General features: G+C 45.6%; 1 protein-coding gene across 5 annotated transcripts in view; it reads left to right on the forward strand.

The window, feature by feature from the left end:
* The window catches only part of LOC135378629 (membrane-bound transcription factor site-1 protease-like), a 156,788-nt gene extending 143,557 nt beyond the window's left edge, over positions 1–13,231 (forward strand). For all 5 annotated transcript variants that reach the window (XM_064611708.1, XM_064611707.1, XM_064611710.1 and 2 more), the window contains one exon: positions 10,103–13,231. In XM_064611708.1, coding sequence (XP_064467778.1) covers positions 10,103–10,436 — 334 coding nt within the window. In that variant the 3' untranslated portion in view covers positions 10,437–13,231. The remainder of the gene's footprint in view (positions 1–10,102) is intronic.
* Positions 13,232–19,538: the final 6,307 nt, after the last annotated feature.

Raw genomic sequence — 19,538 nt, forward strand, 5'->3', positions numbered from 1 at the left:
CGACGCAGCCAGCAACACAGCACGACGACCAAAATCAATCAACGAAAGATCAACTGACGCGTAAAATGCTGCGGTTACTGCTGAGTCGAAGCATTGCCGGCCAAGCCACAGCATACAATCAGCTAGAAACTTTAGTAGTGTTCACCCTCTAGGCATAAATGCAAAGCAGAGCATCCCATGAGACTGCTGTCTACTCAACGATAGGTAGTTGGAACAACCCATCCACTCCGACCAGAACTCCGACATTACGTGAACGCGATGGCGATCGCTTGGAGCGGCCAGACGAAGCTCTAAGTTGGTGGTTGTTGGTGGATTAGAGGCACCCAAGGCACTGTTAATGGGTTGGAACGCATCAAAGGCACGAAAATTTGCATTTTGGATTTTGTCGCCTGGAAATTTTGGGCTATTTTTCTGGAGACAATGAAAAAGAACAAAAAAATTCAGTTTTTTTTCTGGGGCTTCGCATCTCTGTGCATGGATGAAAGCAGATATTTTTGAAGACAACGTGCGACTTCTGGATCGCAAGTTTGCTGCTGCACAGGGCAATGTCCTGTTTCTCGTCTGCAATTGCACCGGTCACAGGAAAATTGAACATCTGACGGCTATCACTTTGGAGTTCTTGCCAGCAAACACGACGTTCACCCTACAACCTATGGACTAGGGTATTCGATTCTTTCGCACTTGTGGATGCGGACGTGCCCATTGTTGGTGCTACCACGAATGAGGAAGCCATCCACATTGTGTTGGGTGTGAAAAGTCAAAACTGAGACTTGGAGGATGGACCTCGGGAAATTCCGTTGACGGCGGTAACACGTAATATACTTTGTCTTTTGCGCAACAAAGTCGAATGCAGTGGGGGTGACTACACCATTATACAGGGTGTATGCTATAAAAGGTCAGTGACATTTTCGCGCGTGACACTATATCTATTTGAGAGACGGACTTGTGCTGCCATACAGTGAATCACTTATGCCAGAGAAACCTACGAAAAAATTGTGGTTACCATTCACTGTGTAATAAAATAAACACGGCCATGGAAACTTTCGTCTTCATGTGTTTCCTATGCGCAATACCGATGGATGGAGGTGAAAGTTTGCATGGTCATATTTATTTTGTTACACAGTGCTAGGTAACCACAATCGTTTCGTAGGTTCCTCTAGCATAAATTATGTGCTTTGAGGCAGAGGAAGTCTTTTCGTGATAGAGGTATAGCAACAAGGAGGTATCACTTCTTGCATGAAAATGTGACTGACCTTTTATAGCATACACACACCCTGTACAGTGCCTCATGAGACTGGAAGACTCGCTGTTGCCGCCCAGCGATACTGCCCGGCAATATGAGATTGAGCTTTTTCTTGCCGCAATAAAGGTTCGTAAAGACTGCTTTTCTCATCGTCTCCTTGAAATTGCTTGCTCTAACGCGCTCCCATGCAATTTTGGGCAAATTACACCATATTTATGGTGCTGCCACTTTTTTCGAAAAACCTGCCTATATCGATCTTTTTCCAGTCCCAACGACTTCGTTATAATAGGGGTCTACTGTATGTAGGTCTGCAGGTTTCAGATGTGTTGCAGTCATTTACAAGTGCTTAAATTCGCAGAATGGTGGATTGCAGTAACAGACTCTTGTGACTCTTAAACAAAGGAAGGAGAGGAGGCAATGAGCCGGCCTTCTGTGTCTAGGTGGCATTGGCAGTACGCACGTCATATGCATGTCATATTAGCCGTCCACATCACGCCAATTGCTTACCTTGACCCAATCAGATTTTTGCGAACTTCCTTGCAAAACCAAGATATACGCGGAATTTGGAGCAAAATACGCAATTCCGTGAAATTCTGTGCCAAACTTCGGGTACCGCAAGAGTTTGCCATGAGCCATGGGCCCTAGTCATGAGGCACCACTTCTCTGTGGCGTTTTGGCGTTCAACTGTTCGTCCTGCGGGCCTGTAAGGGACAGTATGTTTTCTGCTAGTCCTAAATTCTATAAAACAGACCTCCATGGGTTGGTCCTCAAGGTCAAGACCTCAAGGATGGTCTTGCTTGTGGGGGCTCTCAGTGGGAAGAGCCCAACAGACTTCGTAAATTTAATTATCAGTTATGGAATATCAACTAGCCCAAAGGTCTGTGTTATTTAATAAATTTGTCGATGAGCACTAGTAGATGGCGGTTCTGACGGGCACTGGGGGGCATGGGACCGATGACATCAACACTCAACTCGGCCATGTGCTGCCCATCAGGGCTCATTTGCATAAAAGTTGGGTATAAATTTCAGACTCAATCTCAGTAGCCTTGGCAGTGCATTAAGCACATGCTCACTGCTTGTGCGGGAAGCACTACTGAAGCTGTTGAGTTAGAGTGTGAGACTCGAGCTCAACTATTATGAAAACAAGTGTAAACCGACTGGCTTCTGCTGCACGGCTTCAGCATAAGACACAACTTTGGGGTTGCACGAATAGTGGTTTTCAGGGCTGAATCAAATATGAATCGAATAGCACCACTGTCAAATCAAATCGAATGAAATTTAATGTTTTTGAATAAGTAATGAATGATTTATTATTTTTTGCCTGCATCAACAAGGCCACAAATGTATTGCCACCGCATCCTAATGGTGCTTCTTAAATTTCAATCTTAAGTGAAATGTACCAAGTACTGTTTAAGAAAGGGTAGCCTTTAATTCTTCAAATTTTCGTGCAGTAACACCAACTGTTCAACATGTTCAGGCAACAAGAATTGGCATCTTGTGGACACAGTAAGACCGCAAATAGAAAACAGTATTTCACTTGGCACCTGAGTTGTAGGAATGGACTAGTATAGACGACCCTCTGCTTAGAAACATGTGACGTCACGGGGAGACCTGTTTGAGGTTATATTTTGCTGCGATGGGCAAGAACAATGCCACCTAGATACGGAAGGTCTGCTTGTTGCCTCCTCTCCCTCCTTCACTGCATGGACATATATACAGTCAACCCTCGGTTCCCCAAAAAATCGTTCATAAATCGAGTGATTCATAAATCGAAAATTCCGTTAAGTGAATACTATCGAGCAAATGGAACAGTATTTCCGAGTTGATATTGTGTTTATAATGCAATATATATTGTGTAATTTTGCTTTGGACCACGCCTTCTGCTGTATCAGTCTCACAAAACACAGATGTTAGTTGCATTCACACTCTGTTTATTATGCAATACTAAATAGTTTAATTTTGCTTTGGACCATGCCTTCCGCTGTGTCAATTGAGGTCAGGAACACTTCTGCAAAAACCCGTTTGTTGTTCGGATTTCGAGGGGTTAAGAACCGAGGGTGCAATACCTCGAAAACGTTTTGTCTGTTCAGGAATCCCTTTGAAGGTTTTCGTTGGCCTCGGAACGATCCGTTCATAAATTGAGGGCAAGAACGCTGGGCAACTCCTAGTTGGTTCCCAGAAATTCCATTCATTATTCAAATATCGAGGTTCATAAAACGAGGGAAAAATGCATGTAAAAAGTTTGGTTCCTCGTGCTAGTGTTCATAAAACGAGGGAGTTCATAAATCGAAGATTCATAAATCGAGGGTTGACTGTAGTCAGAATTCATCTGCTACTGCAATTCTTCTGCGAATTCAAGAACCCGCAAATGCTTGCAGCTTACTTGGAGCCTGCACTCCTCAATATTTAGACAAAAAGAGACTTTCCAGAAAATCAGTTCTGAGAAAAATTGGGGACGTTTTGCGCTTTATTTCTGAGTTTTCATATTTAGCATGCGGGGACAAACAACCACGACTCGCAGACGATGATGGTTCATCTTTATGGCCACGGTTAGTGAAAGCATGTTCGTGATTGGCTGCCACAGTGGAAAACACGATCCCAATTGGCTGACTATTAGACGTTATGTCACGTCGACAAGTAAGCAGGCTTTCTGTATCTAGGTGGTGTTGGCAAGAAGCGGGAAAAATGCGTCGGCTGATTGGCTGATCAAGCTGATAATGCCCACCAGCATGTTTAGTACAGCGGTAAAACAATGACGTAAGGGCTCAGGTCGTCTATAGCTGTGCAACTTTAACCATTGTGGGAAACCTTGCTTTTCCATGAGACTGCCACCAGAGTAGTGGGTTTTCTGAGTGTGGCAAGGCGGGACAATGAAGGTACCTCTCCCCTTGCAGTGTTGGTAGCCTTTTGGTCATCTGAGGGGAAACACACAAGGCAGATGCAAGTTCTCTGAAGACACTCCACACAGCAGATGATGTTGAGGGCAGTGATGCAAGTTCCTCAAATGATTCTGTGGTATCACAGTGAAAGCCAATTGAAGCATGCTTCTCTACAGCTGCTTCCAAGAGTTTCCAAGCCCACTGTTTCTTTCTCTTAGTTATATAGCAGACATTCTTGAATCTTAGGCCTGTCAGTGTCACAAATGTAAAAGTGTAATTAATTTTTACGCCTATAAACCTTGTTTTCATGGTATGAAGAAGCTTTTAAGCAAATAACACTATGTCACCTTCTTGAGCCCTTTTTGATAGCAGTGGGGACATGCAGTGAACTAGAGGAATCACAAATGAGAGAGTAGGACTGCTTTCAGGGCAGGCTTCTGTCGTTGCCACATTGATGTACTTTAGCACATCAGTCATTGACAGCATTTGGCACCTTTCATTGCTGCTGAAGTGGTCAATGTTGTCATTTTCTTAAAAGTCCAGTGAAATTGCCAAACGCAGCCCTAGTAGACTGGAAATCATCCTGTACTCGCTGTTCCATCTTGTGGGAACATCTTGGATTAGTTCCAGTGGTGCACATCCCATGTTTGTTTGTATTTTCTGCAAACACTATCATGCTTGCGAGCTGTGCTTGTCATATCTAACCACTGACTTGTCTGATTACTGATTTGCTTGTGCGCAAATTTAATTAAATCCAGGGGTCCCCTTTTTAGCAGCTCAATGCAGAGCTGCTGTGTGCGGGCAAAGCAAGGGATCCAGGTCCACGACTTGAACTTCGCGACTCCTGCGTTGAAGTTTCGTGAGTTATCTGTGAGCACAAAATCCGGCAAGTCTTGCGGAAGGTCTCGTTCTGCGCAGACGCTTCGCAGAAAAACGCGCAAATTACCAGCGTTGTGTCCCCTGGGTACACTCCAGCAAGCCAAAGTGCAGTTGCTCTCAGTGATATTCGTGTCCAACACATGGCATGTCACTGAAACATAACTGTCTCCACTGCAGGCTGTCCAACCATCAGAGATGATGGAATAGCACTCCGTGCCTCCAATGAAACAGCTGCGTAGCTCGGACTTAACCCGTTTGACCTCTTGTCTGGAGGGGACCCTTCGTACAAGTCTGGGACAACAGAGTGCGAGATGGTAGGCCTGCTCAGAACGAGATATTCCAGGGCAGCAGTCCCAAATAGGTCCAGAAACCTGAGTTCTTCAACAACCGAGTACGAATGAAGGCCATTGGCGATGAACGGTGCAATTTTCTTTGTCAGCAGCTTCACACGGGCACCCCTAGCCTCCAGTTTTGGTTTCATGTAGGCGCTCGGTGACTTCTGGCTTGTCTCGGCCTTTTTGGGTTTTTATTGCCTCTACAAGTGACAGTTTCGCCTCATTTGACTTGTAGGCAGCAGGATGATGTTTCAGATGATTGAGCAGAGGTGTAGTCGTTCCTTTCGGTGTTTCTAACATTGCCTTGCAGGCCATGTATTTTGCCTCACCTGACAATGTTTGTTCGAAGAAATCCCACAATGTACTCTGCAAGCAGGCCATGTGACTTTACCTGGACACACCTTGGAGCGGATATTCGAAAAATTATTAGAACTTCGAATACTTCTCAAGTATGACTAAGCACCTTGAATGATGAATTATTTTAATCATTCATCCCACAGCAAATATGTGGCCAAAAGCCATTTCAGTCTCGCCAAGAACGTTTTTCTTTCGGTCGGAAGACCGGGAGGCACCTGCCAGGTGGGTCTAGCTACCGTTTAATCGGCGTCAAAGTGCGGATGCTGCCATCTTGTGGAACGCAGTTGCCAGGCCTGGAAACCCAAAGTTCGCTCTTTACGGGGGCACAAAACGTCGCTGTTGTATTTTCGTCATATTGAGCTTAAACAAAAGAGTTCATTGAAAAATGATAAAGTAAATGAGGAAAAAATAGCAATGAGTAACCTTTGTAGTCTGACATTCTTAGCGATCATTAGCGGACATCCCTAGGCTCGCATGGCAGCATTGTAATGTACGCACAAGCTAAGACAGTTTCGGTTTCGTGATTGCAGATTTTCGTGTGCTACATATCTACATACACAGGCACATCTGTAACTAAAGGCTGAGCCAAAGCCTCCCCGATACGTTTTTTTTATGTATTTGGCAGGGAGCGGAGGATGGAACGTTAACCTCTCCGCACTACAATTCAGCTACGGGCACTTAACTGATAAGCGCAGACGTTCAAAGATCACGAAGTGTGCATCACACCTCGATGGCATAATCCTGACATAAAGCCTCCAAGGACCAGAGAGGCAGCCATAGCAAAAAACAGCTATCAAAATGTTACCGATCAAAGATACTTGATGGAGCTCCCTCTTTCCTCTCTCATGATTACTCAAGCAACTCATTTCTAAGGTACAGCAGTGATGAGCTCTCAAAGCACATTGGTCTGGCACGTTTTTTCTGGGAAAAAAAAACAACAACAAGAAACACCATGCATCATAACCTTTTGTGCTGCTTGGCAAATTGACACATATACACTTTCATCAACTGTCTTAAACTGAAAATATTTTGGACGGCCCTCTGTACTCCTTTTAACTAGGGCTGTGCGAGTAGCAAAATTTTCGAGTTCGAGTAATACCAAATCCCTGTTTCGAGTATCGAGTCAAGTTCGAGTAGTTGGCGTTCCATTAAATGATAGGTAATGTGTAGAAACAGGAAGATATGAGGGTGGTTCCATAAGTTTCCGGCCCGAGGTAGAAAATGCGCGCGAATTTGAAGATGCAATTAAGGACGCGTGGCGCCACCTGTTGGAGGGCCGGAGCACCACCCTCAACCCTCTCCATACTTTTGTCGGTTGGAGAGCGGCATTTCAAACAGCCAGAGTGCACTCTTCAGTTAAAATGGAAAAAATCGAGTACCGCGCTGTGATAAAATTCTTGACAAAAGAGGGACTTTCGCCTAAGGAAATTAAAGCACGACTGGACAACGTGTACAGGGAAGCCTCTCCGTCGTACACAACGGAAAAGACTGGGCTAAGCAGTTTCGACTGGGGCGAGAGTCCACTGAAGATGATCCATGCGATGGTCATCCAGTGGAAGTGGTGACACAAGAAAATTTGTCTCTTGTCGAGGAGGAAGTGCTGAGCGACAGGCGTCTGAAGGTGAAGGAAATCTCAGAAAGGCTGGGGCTTTCCAAAACAACCGTTTTTCGCATCATCAGCAAGGGCCGTCACATGAAAAAGGTCAGTGCGAGATGGGTGCCACGACTTCTCTCGTCAGTTGAAAAGCAACAGCGTGCCGTCTGTGCCAAAGAGTTTTTGGAGCTCCGTCAAGAGAACGAAAAATAAATATGGACGTCAATTGTCACAGGGGATGAGACTATGGTGTTCTACTATGATCCCCTTTCGAAAAAGGAGTCGATGGAATGGCGCAAACCAGGAGAAGCACCCCTAAGAAAAGCCAAGGTCACACAATCCACAAGGAAGATCATGGCAACAATATTTTGGGATTTTCACGGGATCCTCCTCATCGACTTCAAAGAGGGGAACACCACAGTGAGTGCGACTTATTACGCTTCACTTCTGCACCGACTGCGAGACGCCATCAAGGAAAAGAGGCGCGGCAGGTTGAGTCGAGGTGTCCGGTTGCTCCAGGACAATGCCCCTGTCCACACGGCTTCTGTTGCCAAGGCTGCACTGAAGGAGAGCGGCTTCGAAGAAATCCACCTCCCACCCTACTGTCCAGACTTGGCACCGAATGCCTACTTCCTGTTCTCAAGCTTGAAGAGGGATCTCAGAGGACGGAGATTTCAAAACGATAGTGAGGTGCAAGAGGCAGTTTTCCAGCATTCTGCGGACAAAACTTTGGACAATTTTTTCAAGGGTATAAGAATGCTGGTTGAAAGGTGTCAAAAGTGCATCGAAGTTAAGGGTGACTATGTCGAAAAGTGATGCACTTGTTTTGTCTCTATGACTATTAAAAGTTGGTCGGGCCGGAAACTTATGGAACCACCCTCGTAGATATAAAATTTCAAGCTGCTGTAGCACCACTTTTTGGCCAACTTCCCCTTAAAAATGTTCTTTTGTGCTACAGTTAACAAAAAATGAAACGAATGAAGACTATAAGAACTTTATGAAAACAATGTGCCACCTAAGGACAGCATTGCTAAATGAATATTGCAACCATAAAATATTTAAAAGTTATGGGTAAGAAAACTGATCTTTCTACAACGAGTGGTTTAACACATTTTTCGGTGGTTTGACAAATATTTCTTTTTGTGGCTGACAGTATCACTTCAAAATATTTTGCTATATAGGAAAATGTAGCCAAATGAATGCCCTATCGAATGATGTAAGTTTCATAAACAAAGGTATCCATGTATTCCTAAAATTGATTTTGGGACACCCAAAAATTGGTGTAACAGCAGAAACCTCATGAAGATATGTCTGTATTTTGAACAAAAATATCAATCTACAAGTTCCAAAATATACAAAACGCGGCAATCCTTGTCAGAAATAATACCTGAAAATATCAACCCTTTGGATTAAGAAGTTAATCAGTTGTGGAAAATAAAGTTAACACTGCATGTTGTTCATGTAACTGAGTGACAGAGTTCACTGAAGGAGTAAAACGGAAATTAACATCGTAATTTCCGCTGAAAACATTGGTTTCAGGCTCAACTTTCCTGTTGTACCACTTATTGCTATTTCACCACTCTTCCATTCGTCCCGGTTGGTTTTGAAACAGGAAGAACAGCAGTAGTGCAAGTTATATACATGCCCACACATGCGGGACAAAAATCTGATTGTTTAACACCTTCAGAGTTGTTATTTGTGTTGTAACAAATGAAATCTAATTCAACTATGCTTCAAATGCAAGTATTGCGCATTTGCGAAACAGGTCTGCCGCGGGAACGCGACGCGCGCAACCAAGATAGAATCTCCACACTACCTCCTTGGCACAGGGCCAACTTCATAAATCACTACCACAAGGAAAAGATAAAAGTGGAAATGGAACTCATTCTGTAGCGTTTATAGTATCTAACAAATGTGACCACTTGTCTAAATCTACTTTAGGGGCCGAGTAGCGCCGCTCATAAAGCGTCGATCACCGGTGATCGACTCTCTATGGGCGCGGTAAGGAAGCATTCGTACCGGAAATTTTCGTAGTTCCACACAAGGCTTCCAGCCCTTTTCGGTTGTGTGCAGATGCACTTTCTTCACTCTTGTCAGGCATCTCTGAGTTTTATGTAGTAGAACCGAAACAGACTCTCCGGCCGAGAAAACGAAACTCCGAAGTGCACTCCTCCCATGTCGGATACGCTTCCGCACGCGAGACGCCTCCATGGCCAGCAGTAGCCAGTTGAAGCCATTCATAGCCACTACTCAGTCTCTAGCCAAGTCGAGGTTAGCCGAAGCTAATAGTGAAAAGAAGATGGCGGAATTGTGACAGCGATCGCGGCTGCGCCAAGTGCGTGTTTCCAAATCGTGGAATGAATCGTTGTGACAGGTTATATCTTATATGTGATGGATTTTAATGTGGATCTAAATCGAGCTCGAAACGATATCGAGTTCTCGAAAGTTGACGAGTCATCATTTGTCGAGTCGAGTTCGAGTCGAGTATGAGATCGACTCGACTCGAACTCGAAATTTCGAGTACTCGCACAGCCCTACTTTTAATGTCTGCCCACAATGTGTAGCGACACAGCTGTCACTGTATTTCAGCTGCGAGTACCAAAGGTTTCACAGCTACTCAGAATGAATTTTTTTTCCAAGTCTTCTACACTCCTTTTAGTGGACCCAAAAATTGAGTCCAGACATAGACAGTTCAAATGTCACCTTGGAGCAGAGCATTGGATATTCCAAGCAATCTGCAATAAATGGGAAACAATGAGAAGGTGATGCAACCTTGTGACAAATCGATTTTAACACATTCTCCTCCTCTTTTCAGCACACTGTGGAAAGCCCAGAAGCTGCTGTCCGTGGATCAGCTGCCCCTGGTGGGTGTGGGAGACTCAGCAGGCATGCCAATGGGGGACTCGTTCCAACGCTCTGGGTGGGGGGTGGGGCGCCCTGCGGGTGATGCTCCCATGGCTCTCCCTCCACGGTGGATGCTCCTCTCTGTGGGAGTGGTCTGCATGCTGGCTCTCTGGGCGCTGTACGGCTGCCTCGCCTCACGAGCCAGGCGTGGAGGGACGCAGAAAATACCGCCCCACAGTGGAGCGAGGCGCACGCACAGGCGTCTCTTTTCTATCCCAATGAGAAGACTACTCAGGGGGGTGTGACGACACGGATGGGAGACTCGTAGTGGCTCACTTTTGTGTGAAACGGCTACCTGTCCGCCTCCTTGGTGTGTGTCCGATAACTGTGGATGTGCACATGCCGCAGCTAGATTTGCTTTATTGCTGCTAGTATAGAGAGTTGAAAGCCTCTTCACTACTACTTCACTTCATTCGTTCAGCAAAATGCAATGATGTAGCTGAATCCCCATTGTGTTGATTCCAAGTAGCATGGCACCTGTCAGCCTGCCTAAATTCTTAGTGTCTTTATCAGTGGAGAGAAGCAAAATGGAGCTTCACTGATCAAAGACAGAACCGCTAGCCAACAACAATATGACGTCTTGCATTGCACAGGGACGAAAATGACACATAAGTTGCGGGAAAAAGGGAAATATGTGCTGCATACACAGATCTGGGGTTTAATTGCAATAGTGTGAGAGCAGGAGAGAGTGAGCATATGTGATGCTAGCAATTTGTGTTCTTTATCGCCTGTGAAGCTGTGTATTCTGTGAAAATGTTTGCAAATTTCAGAAATACCATGCTGATATTGTACAAGATTCGCAGGAAATTAGTGGATTTCCTTATGCACCAAAAGTATTTGGTACTCATGTACCTGTGTAGCAGACTGATGTTGTTGAAATGATTTGAGCACAGAATCTTTCGCGAATCCGGATATGCTGCTAGCAGTTCAGTTTGCAGCAGTTGCATAGGACTTGTGAATGACAAGTCAAATCATGTGCCTTATAGCTGCAGTAAAGCCGATTGTCTTTTCTGGTGAAAGTAAATGTCTGAACCTCACCAAGCAGTGGAAGTTAAGAAAGCTTCTCCCAATTTTCTGATATCTGCACTGGAATGTACAAGAAAGCAAAACTTTTTGCAATTCATGAAAAATTAATTCATGCGCTGTAGATGACAAAGGATATAGGAGATAGACAAACGCTCCATAGAACTATAGTATGCCCTGCAATGCATGCCCTCAGTCAAGCGCAAACCCCCTGAAGAGAGCCTTGTACAGTTCAGCAATCAAGAACTTGTCCTGTTTACATGTAGATGTCACAGCACAGACCTTACATACACTTTGGTCATGTGAAGACAATCAGACAATGCCAGAAACATATAGACCAGTCCTGTGGGGCTGATAACTCGGCAGCTACACTTAGATAGGCCATTTGAAAAAGTTTCAGGGAACAGTGCGCGCCCAGGCAGGGCATGCCGGGAAATGCTGTGCAAAACGACAGGATTTGCTATCATCTCCGATCATCGTTGTACTTGTGTATGCACAGTCGCTGTCGTTTTGCACACCATTTCCCGGCATTCCCTCCCAGGGCGTGCGCTGCATCCTGGAACTTTTGCAAATGGCCTACTTAGGGTCAAGTAGACGTCATGGTGTCATTCTTACACAAGTCTTTTTTGGTAAGGTTGTCGTTGCCAGGTACGTTGAAAACTTGTGCAAGTGGGATCATCTGCACAATATAATTTTTTGTTTCCTGTATACTTTAACTCGCCAGTGCTGACACACACATGAGCAGTTTACTCATTTAATAGGCACTAAACTGGCAGATTGTAATATGTCGCACTTTATTTAGAATACATTATCTTTGTCTGACTGTCATCACTTCCATTGCTCCATGTATCTGTATTCATTCATTTTATTGCTGGTCACAGTGAAATGTTATCATCTTAATTGCACATGGTGTGACCGTGAATATGTGCTGTTTTGTTACGTAGCGGATCACGTGCTCTGAAATGCTTTTCTCTGGTTGTTGAGCAGTAAGTGCACATTTACTAGCAGTGCTGTATAGACAATGCAGCACGTCAAGTACAAAAAACGGCCATCTTCTCAAAGAGATAATGCTGCCCTGACATTGCAAGCCATGAGACATTGTAAGGCATCCGCGAACGACACACTTTTCGTGTAGTGCCAGGAGGAGCGATGAGGTGCCTTCAAGCATGATTTGCATAGATTCACCATGGATTACTAACCATCCCACCAAGGACTAACCATGCCCCCAATGGAAATGGCTAACTCGATGGTGGTGGAAACAGCAAAATTATCCATCTTGCTCAGACAGATTTCAAGCAGCACCATATGTTGCACATGCAGGTTGAAAAACAGAGGCCAACAAAACAAAAGAGCTTTCATGATGACTACAAGGACATTGTGAACGACGACCAGAGGTTCTTCAGAAGAATTGCAGATGGAGTTTTGGCCAACCAACACGTAACCTCATTTCACAGTGATGTGCAAAGTGTCCGCATTGCGAAACAGGTGACTAACAGCGATGCAAAAGGTGGCAGTGATATTGAACAGGCGTTCACCATTGACATTCACAGCGACAGTCGCAGTGATAATGTGGTTAGTACTGTAGTGACAGGTCATGGAGAGGTTGAACGTATGTCCAACGATAAAGTGAAAAGTGATAATTATGTGGAACATGTGGTCGCTGTTGAAGGCCACAGTGACAGTCATAATGAAGATGTGTTTAGTAACAAAGTGAACGGTCATAGTGGGGTCGAACAAATTTCTAACAATGAAATGGAAAGTGATAGTGGTGTGGAACATGTCCACGTAGAAGTTCATATGAGCATAGACATGCGGCAAAATATGCCGTCCATCCACGATGAACTGTAGTGTGAACGTGTCTCACATTTTGTTCATCATTTCCAGGCTTGCAAGTACCTATTATTGAATATGCCCTATAATTTATGTTTACATAGCCAACACTTTATACTATTGTGTAAATAACTTTACAAAGAGGGTTGCTGTCACTATTTAGGAAATAAATTTTCAATTATCTTTCCGAAGTGAGTCTGAATGTGCCATCTCAACAAGAAACGCTGTGTAGACCGTTTTTTTTCTTTAGCCTCATAAGGGGGCACCAAACAAGTATAAAACGGGCACTTTTGCTGTACTATTCTATATTGATGATGGATTTTCAAAAATCATTGTAGCCAAATAGTACAGAATGCCTAGAAACATACAGAATATTCAGGGCGCTATTTGGGACTACAGTCAAACTCCTTTACAACGAAGCTCAGGGGACAGCAAAAAAAATTCGCAGTAAAGGTATTTTCGTTAAAAAGGATGTCCATTATTGGACCTATAGGCTCCAGCGGGACCGCAAAAAAATTTGCTGTAGTGGTATTTTCGTTAAAAAGGTGTTCGCTATAAAGGAGTTTGACTGTATCGCTCTGCCTCACGATGTCTTGTTGACAACAACCACACGTCATCTTGCATTGTACATCATCAACCAATCGCATTACAGGATACTTTACAGTGTTTCCTGTACTAAACACATTCCCATAGAGCCCAGAGTTTGAAATAATTCACAACACTGGGCACACGCCCAATGAAACTGCGACATTGTAGCCATTGTGCATAGCCAGTCAGGATCCTTAGCTTTTGGCCCACCTTTCGTCTGGTTCTGGCTACCATTGACTTCGACTGGATTTCACGCCCGCCGCAGTTACCCGGTATTGAAAATAATTGAAGCTTCTTTTGGCAAAAAGAAACATTTATTTGACACAAAACACTGATTCAAAGATCTGGTACATGGGTGAACTGTGAATACAAAGTCCACTGCGTTGTTGACACACCGTAACCAAGTTCGAACTTGAAGCCAGATGAACAACCTCTACCCGAGAAGCGTCGTCATGACGTTGGTAGACAGACTGAAACCGAAACAGATCAGAACGGGAGAGCTGGGTTCCACGAATGGGCATTTGTTCGCTGCCTCCTATATTGAAAGAAAAGTAGGACCGAAGGTCGCGTCCCTTTCAGAGACCATCGTAATCCCCTCAAGACCGTGGCTTTCGGGCGCGACCTTGTTCGCCACTAGCTTTGAACGTAGTTCAACTCTACCAAACTCGTGGCGCTGTCGAACACTATGACATCATTTGTTTACAAACAGGTAGAGGTCTTAAAGGGACGGTCTTGTACAGCCGGGGCTGAGAGATATTTTCCGTGTGAGTGACTGGGGTCGAGGCACTGTGTAGGTCATCACAGTGGAAAGCAAATAGTAACGAAGCGCCCACGGCACAGGTCCCGAGAGAGGTTACAAAAAGGACCTCCTCCTTTACTTTTCTGCATTCTGTTTATACAGTTCACACATTCATAAAACACGTTGTTAACCGGCTGAAACAACGCCTAGAAAAAGCTTGCAAGCAGTATGAATGCATGAAACAAACATATTGTCTGAACTGTCAATCTCCTCAAAAGGCGCTTGAGGTTTGTGTTTTTTCCGCTGTCCCACTATATGTTCCAGCCACAGAACATACCATTCCCACAATGTTCTTTTACTGTGCCTCATGATGCGGGCCTCCATGACCCTCTCTGACCCTCTCTAATGAGTAGCAGGAAGTACAGCTCGAAGCAGAGTTAGCTGGAACGCTACTTCGACCGCCGAATCGGGAAGAGAGCCACCCTAGGGGCGCTTAGGTGAAATAAAGGGAAGTAATGTCCTGCTTATAGCGAATTCGGCTGGTTATTTTGTGGCCACACGGCCTAGCGCTTGGATATTGCTAGGTCGGCTCCCGAGCTGTCATGCGAACATGAGTGCCAGGGACCTAGCGATTTTCGGATCAGGATCGTGCTCAGCAGTGATTTCCTCAGAAATTCACTGCTGGGGGGGTGCCGAGCTTTCAAGGGGGGGTGGGGGGTGCTTGGTGAAGGTTCCACTTACGGAATTCTTCATAGACACGGAAAGAATCGTGGCACAATGGTGACATATCTGCACAGCTTTCCCGTTTTATTTGTACATGTTATTACATTAGAACACAGTATACAGTAGAATACAGATTCATTATGAACGGCATTTCAACATTAAGATGCATAATCACACGACCGGCAAAGAAAAAAGCCTAGCACATTGTCTCACGAAGCTCAATGAACACCTAGCAAACAACGATGAAAACCTTAGACGAAAAAAGCTGAATACTTCACTTGATTGAATTGGGCGCAAATGGTTCTTGATGATCCACATTGAGTTTGCGTGCCCGCATCCATTTTTGCTCGTATATGCGCAGAATATATGCATTGAACAGTCACTTTCAAATGATTTTGGAGAAATGCATGGTACGATCATCTGCATGACTGTGGTCCTACAGCCCAAGTTTGACCGTACAGGATGTAATTCGCAACGCCGGACCCACTACCAGAACGTGTTGGTGGCCGAGCTGGGTGGGGTTACCTGAGAAATTTCAGGGGGGGGGGGGTGTTGCAAAAATGCAGGGTGGGTAGGAAAATCCCTGGTGCTCAGGCTCGCCTCATCCTTTTTGAATCAGGGCAGTGTTCGTACACTTGGATCACGCTAGGGGCATCGCGGTCGCCCGTCTTCGGGTTCCATCGTCTAAATCATATGAACTTCGACGTGCGCCCAATGAGGGCACTCGCCACCGTTTCAGTGCGCACAGTAAATCATATTACACCTTTGTTGAGTAAATTGCTTGTGCTATAACTGACTTCTTTTTTCACACCATACTGGCTGGTGTATTTTAGTACACCATTTACTAAAGCATATTTTATAGGAAGCACTCCTACAATAGGTGCTTTATAGAACAACACTTTTAGCATGCTCGCATTTTCCCTTTTGTGGCAAGCACCACACAAACAAAAGAAATGCGGTAATTCATGCACTGTGTTGCCTGCTTGTGTATCCTGTATAATACCGTGCAGCTGTGAAACGATACTTCGACTGGCGGAGCTAAAGTTCGGGAGAGAGCAACCCTAGCGGCTCTTACCAGAAATAAAGGCGAGTAGTGTTTCGACTGTCTCACTGTTGCTGCGGGGGTGTCCGCCTTGCCATGAGTTGTTGACTCAGCTGTGGTTATCATCGCGATGTTTGTTTGTGGTTGCGGCGATTATGTGAAGGTGTATGCCGGCTGGTATCGCACGGATGCGATGCTTTTATCTCATTGATACAAGCGAAGGTGGCCGCGTTCGCTCAATGGGGCATTTTCAGATTTGTGATAAAACAAATGGGGATGCACGGGGTCTAGTAGAAAATTTATTTGATTTCACTGTCCAACTTTTGCGTGTATCAGTGAGATAACAGGATCGCATTCGCGTGATATCTGCCAGCATACACCTTTACATAATCGCCTCAAACACAAACATCGCGATGATAACCACAGCTGATGGCCAGTTCTCACTTGGCGACGCCCGACGCGGCGTCGTGAACGGACGGCGGAAGTAGACGGGCATTTCCGCCGCCCCGTCAAGGCGCATGATTTTCATGTTCCCATCACAGTGGCATTCCGTCGCCCAAAGCAGACGAAAACTGAAGAGGCGTGGCCTTTCTCTGTCATCTTATTGGTCGTCAGTGTATCGTTCTCGCCACCTCTCGCCGACGTCGTGAAAGAGACCGGCATGGCAATTTTTTTGGCTCGACGTCTCTCCTCTTCCAACGCAGGAAATGCACGTCTATTTCCGCCGCCCGCTCGCGACACCAGCTCCGGTGGCGCAGCGGTAACGCGTGCGCTTGGAGACTGGGAGGTCCGCGGTTCGAATCCGCGGGCCGGCTGTGCCGTCTGGGGTTTTTCCTGGGTTTCCCTCAGATGTGTAATAGGCGTATGCCGGCACAGTTCCCCTGAAGTCGGCCCATGGACGCAGCTATCCTCCTCCCGAGCGAGCGGATTCCGCTCGGTCTTCCACTTCACCCTTTCCTCTCCTCCTCTCCACCACCTTTCCCTTCCCGAGAAACATGCCGCCTAATCAGGCAGGCAGACCTCTCGGGTTCCTCCCAACGACACTCCTCCTCCTCCTCCCCCCCGCTCGCGACGTCGCGTCGGGCGTCGCCAAGTGAGAACTGGCCCTGAGTCAACAGCTCATGGCAAGGCGGAAACCCCCGCAGCAACAGTGAGACAGTCGAAACAGTATTCGCCTTTATTTCTTGTAAGCTCTCTCCCCGACTTTAGCTCCGCCAGTCGAAGTAGCGTTCCAGTTAACTGTGCTTCGAGCTGTACATTGGATTCCCGCACACTTGGGAACCGCTCACCCTTCCTCACCATGATCGGACCCCTCACATCTGATGCAAGGTCTACGAGCTGTTGCTGAGTTCCTCTCCGGCACTGGACTAATGGACGAACTCTAATAGGACACCTTTCCATCATCATAACTTCCTCATCCCTTCCACAAGCGCAATAGGGCAGTGTATCGCCATAACGGCGGAGAATGACCCACAGATTATCATCCCATTTATGTGTGTGCGTGTGTGGTAACACACAATCACACAGTTACTTGTGCGGGTATGAAAGTACATATGATACTTTACTCAACGTACACAAAATGTGTCACAGGTGCTCAAATACCCAGACCCAGCACGTAAGCAGAGAGTGCTGTAGTAATTCCATCGCCACTCCATGCTGCACAAACTCGCACATAGGGACCTGCAACGTAATACTCTGCTATAAGCTTCGTACAAGTACAGAATTTAGCATAGGTTACACATTTTGATCGCCTCATAAAAATACAAGATGATGGTTCTGCCGCTTCAAACTTTGCAGACTGGTAGTCATTCGCCTAATGTTTTTTTTTTTTTTTTCCAAATGGTATCACGTTGTAGCAAAAAAGTTAGAAGCAAAGCAAATTCTCACCCCATGCATTTCCTATGGCCTATACCGCCCCCGAACCGCCATTTTTTCCTCTGTCTGCTTCACGTTCACATCACCACGTACAGGTGGCGCCGCCTCGAAACCCTGCATCTGATCCATCTGTTTGTTGGTTGTTCCATAGGTTTTTGCTTCGTCTCCAGGCAGCGCAACCTTACGTGGTGGTGTGAACGTGAATCAAACAGAGGAATTGCACAGGCTGGAAGAACATACGAATATTTGAAACTTCGAATTCAGATAGGTAATGCTATTGAACAGTATTTGCAGGAAACTGAGTGTTCGCAATTTTCGAATATGACTGAAACTTAAACTTAAAAAGTGCCCGGAAATCCGTCTGTCATCAAGGCTCGTTCGTTCAAGTTGCGTTTAGTTGCCCCGCCTAAAGAATGGGGAGGAGGAACGGACAACACAGGAAACAGCACAGAACATCCGATGTCGGTGATTATCGCGCGGTAACTGATGGCTGCGAACAGATAAGCTTGCGAAGACAAAATGCGTGATTGGGCCGTTCCCTGCCCTCCCTTTTTCTTTTTTGTTTTTCTCATGGTGCTTCCATGCGCTGTGGGGGTGTCTTCGGGCCGTGCCAATAGCGCCAGAACTGCAAAGTCCAAAGCGCGCTTGAAGAGATGGCAAGTTTTCGGGTGTCGAATTTTTGTGGCAAGATCGTAAAAGATCATGTAATTGTGACTGAAATGGGGTGTTATCTTTTCTTTGGAATTTTTTAGCTCAATTAAGCTAATTGGACAAATTAATTAGGTACACTGATGAAAACCACCTGTTTGGGCGGCAAAAACCTTCACAAGTATGACGCAGAAGGTTTCTAATTTTTATCTCAAGTACATTTTTTAAAAATAATTAGGGGTCACTCTTAAGTGAAACACACTGTAGAGACATCAAACGGGCTACTTTCAACTGCAAATAAATCGGCTGGAAATAACGGAAACCGTGAAACTAAAATACTGGTTTCTATGTCAAGGAAGGCCGCCGGGGACGCAAAAGTTTGGAAGATGCTTGTTGCCAACCGTCAGCAGGTACAGGAATGGGACAGTAGCGTCCCAAGCAGCACAATGCACTGAAAGTCGAGTGCAATAGGGGTGGACGGGTAGGTCGAAGGCCTTGAACAGACTCGTGAACATTAATAAGACACATACCGTCCGCCCCTTGTGCACTCGACTTTCAGTACATTGTGCTGCTTGGGGTATCTTATTGAGTTATCGCACCTATCATGATCGTTGGTTTGGTTTGTGTGGCGTTGTCGGAGAAGATTTGTTGCGATAAGTCAGTACGATACGCTTTTGTCGCATTCATGTAGACGCTGCTGCAGGGATTTTCCCAGGACTTTTTCTTTTTTTTGGGGGGGGGGGAGGGGCTAGCTGCTGGCGGAATGTAGGGGGTGTACCACCTTGTCGTCGTTCAATCAGCACTGTACTGCATGTAGACAGTGTAAGATCGCAGTAGACACCCTTCTGAAGGCAGGTGCATAAAAATGGTCATCCTAGC

This window comes from Ornithodoros turicata, chromosome 1, assembly GCF_037126465.1.
Source record: "Ornithodoros turicata isolate Travis chromosome 1, ASM3712646v1, whole genome shotgun sequence".
NCBI classification, from domain to species: domain Eukaryota; kingdom Metazoa; phylum Arthropoda; class Arachnida; order Ixodida; family Argasidae; genus Ornithodoros; species Ornithodoros turicata.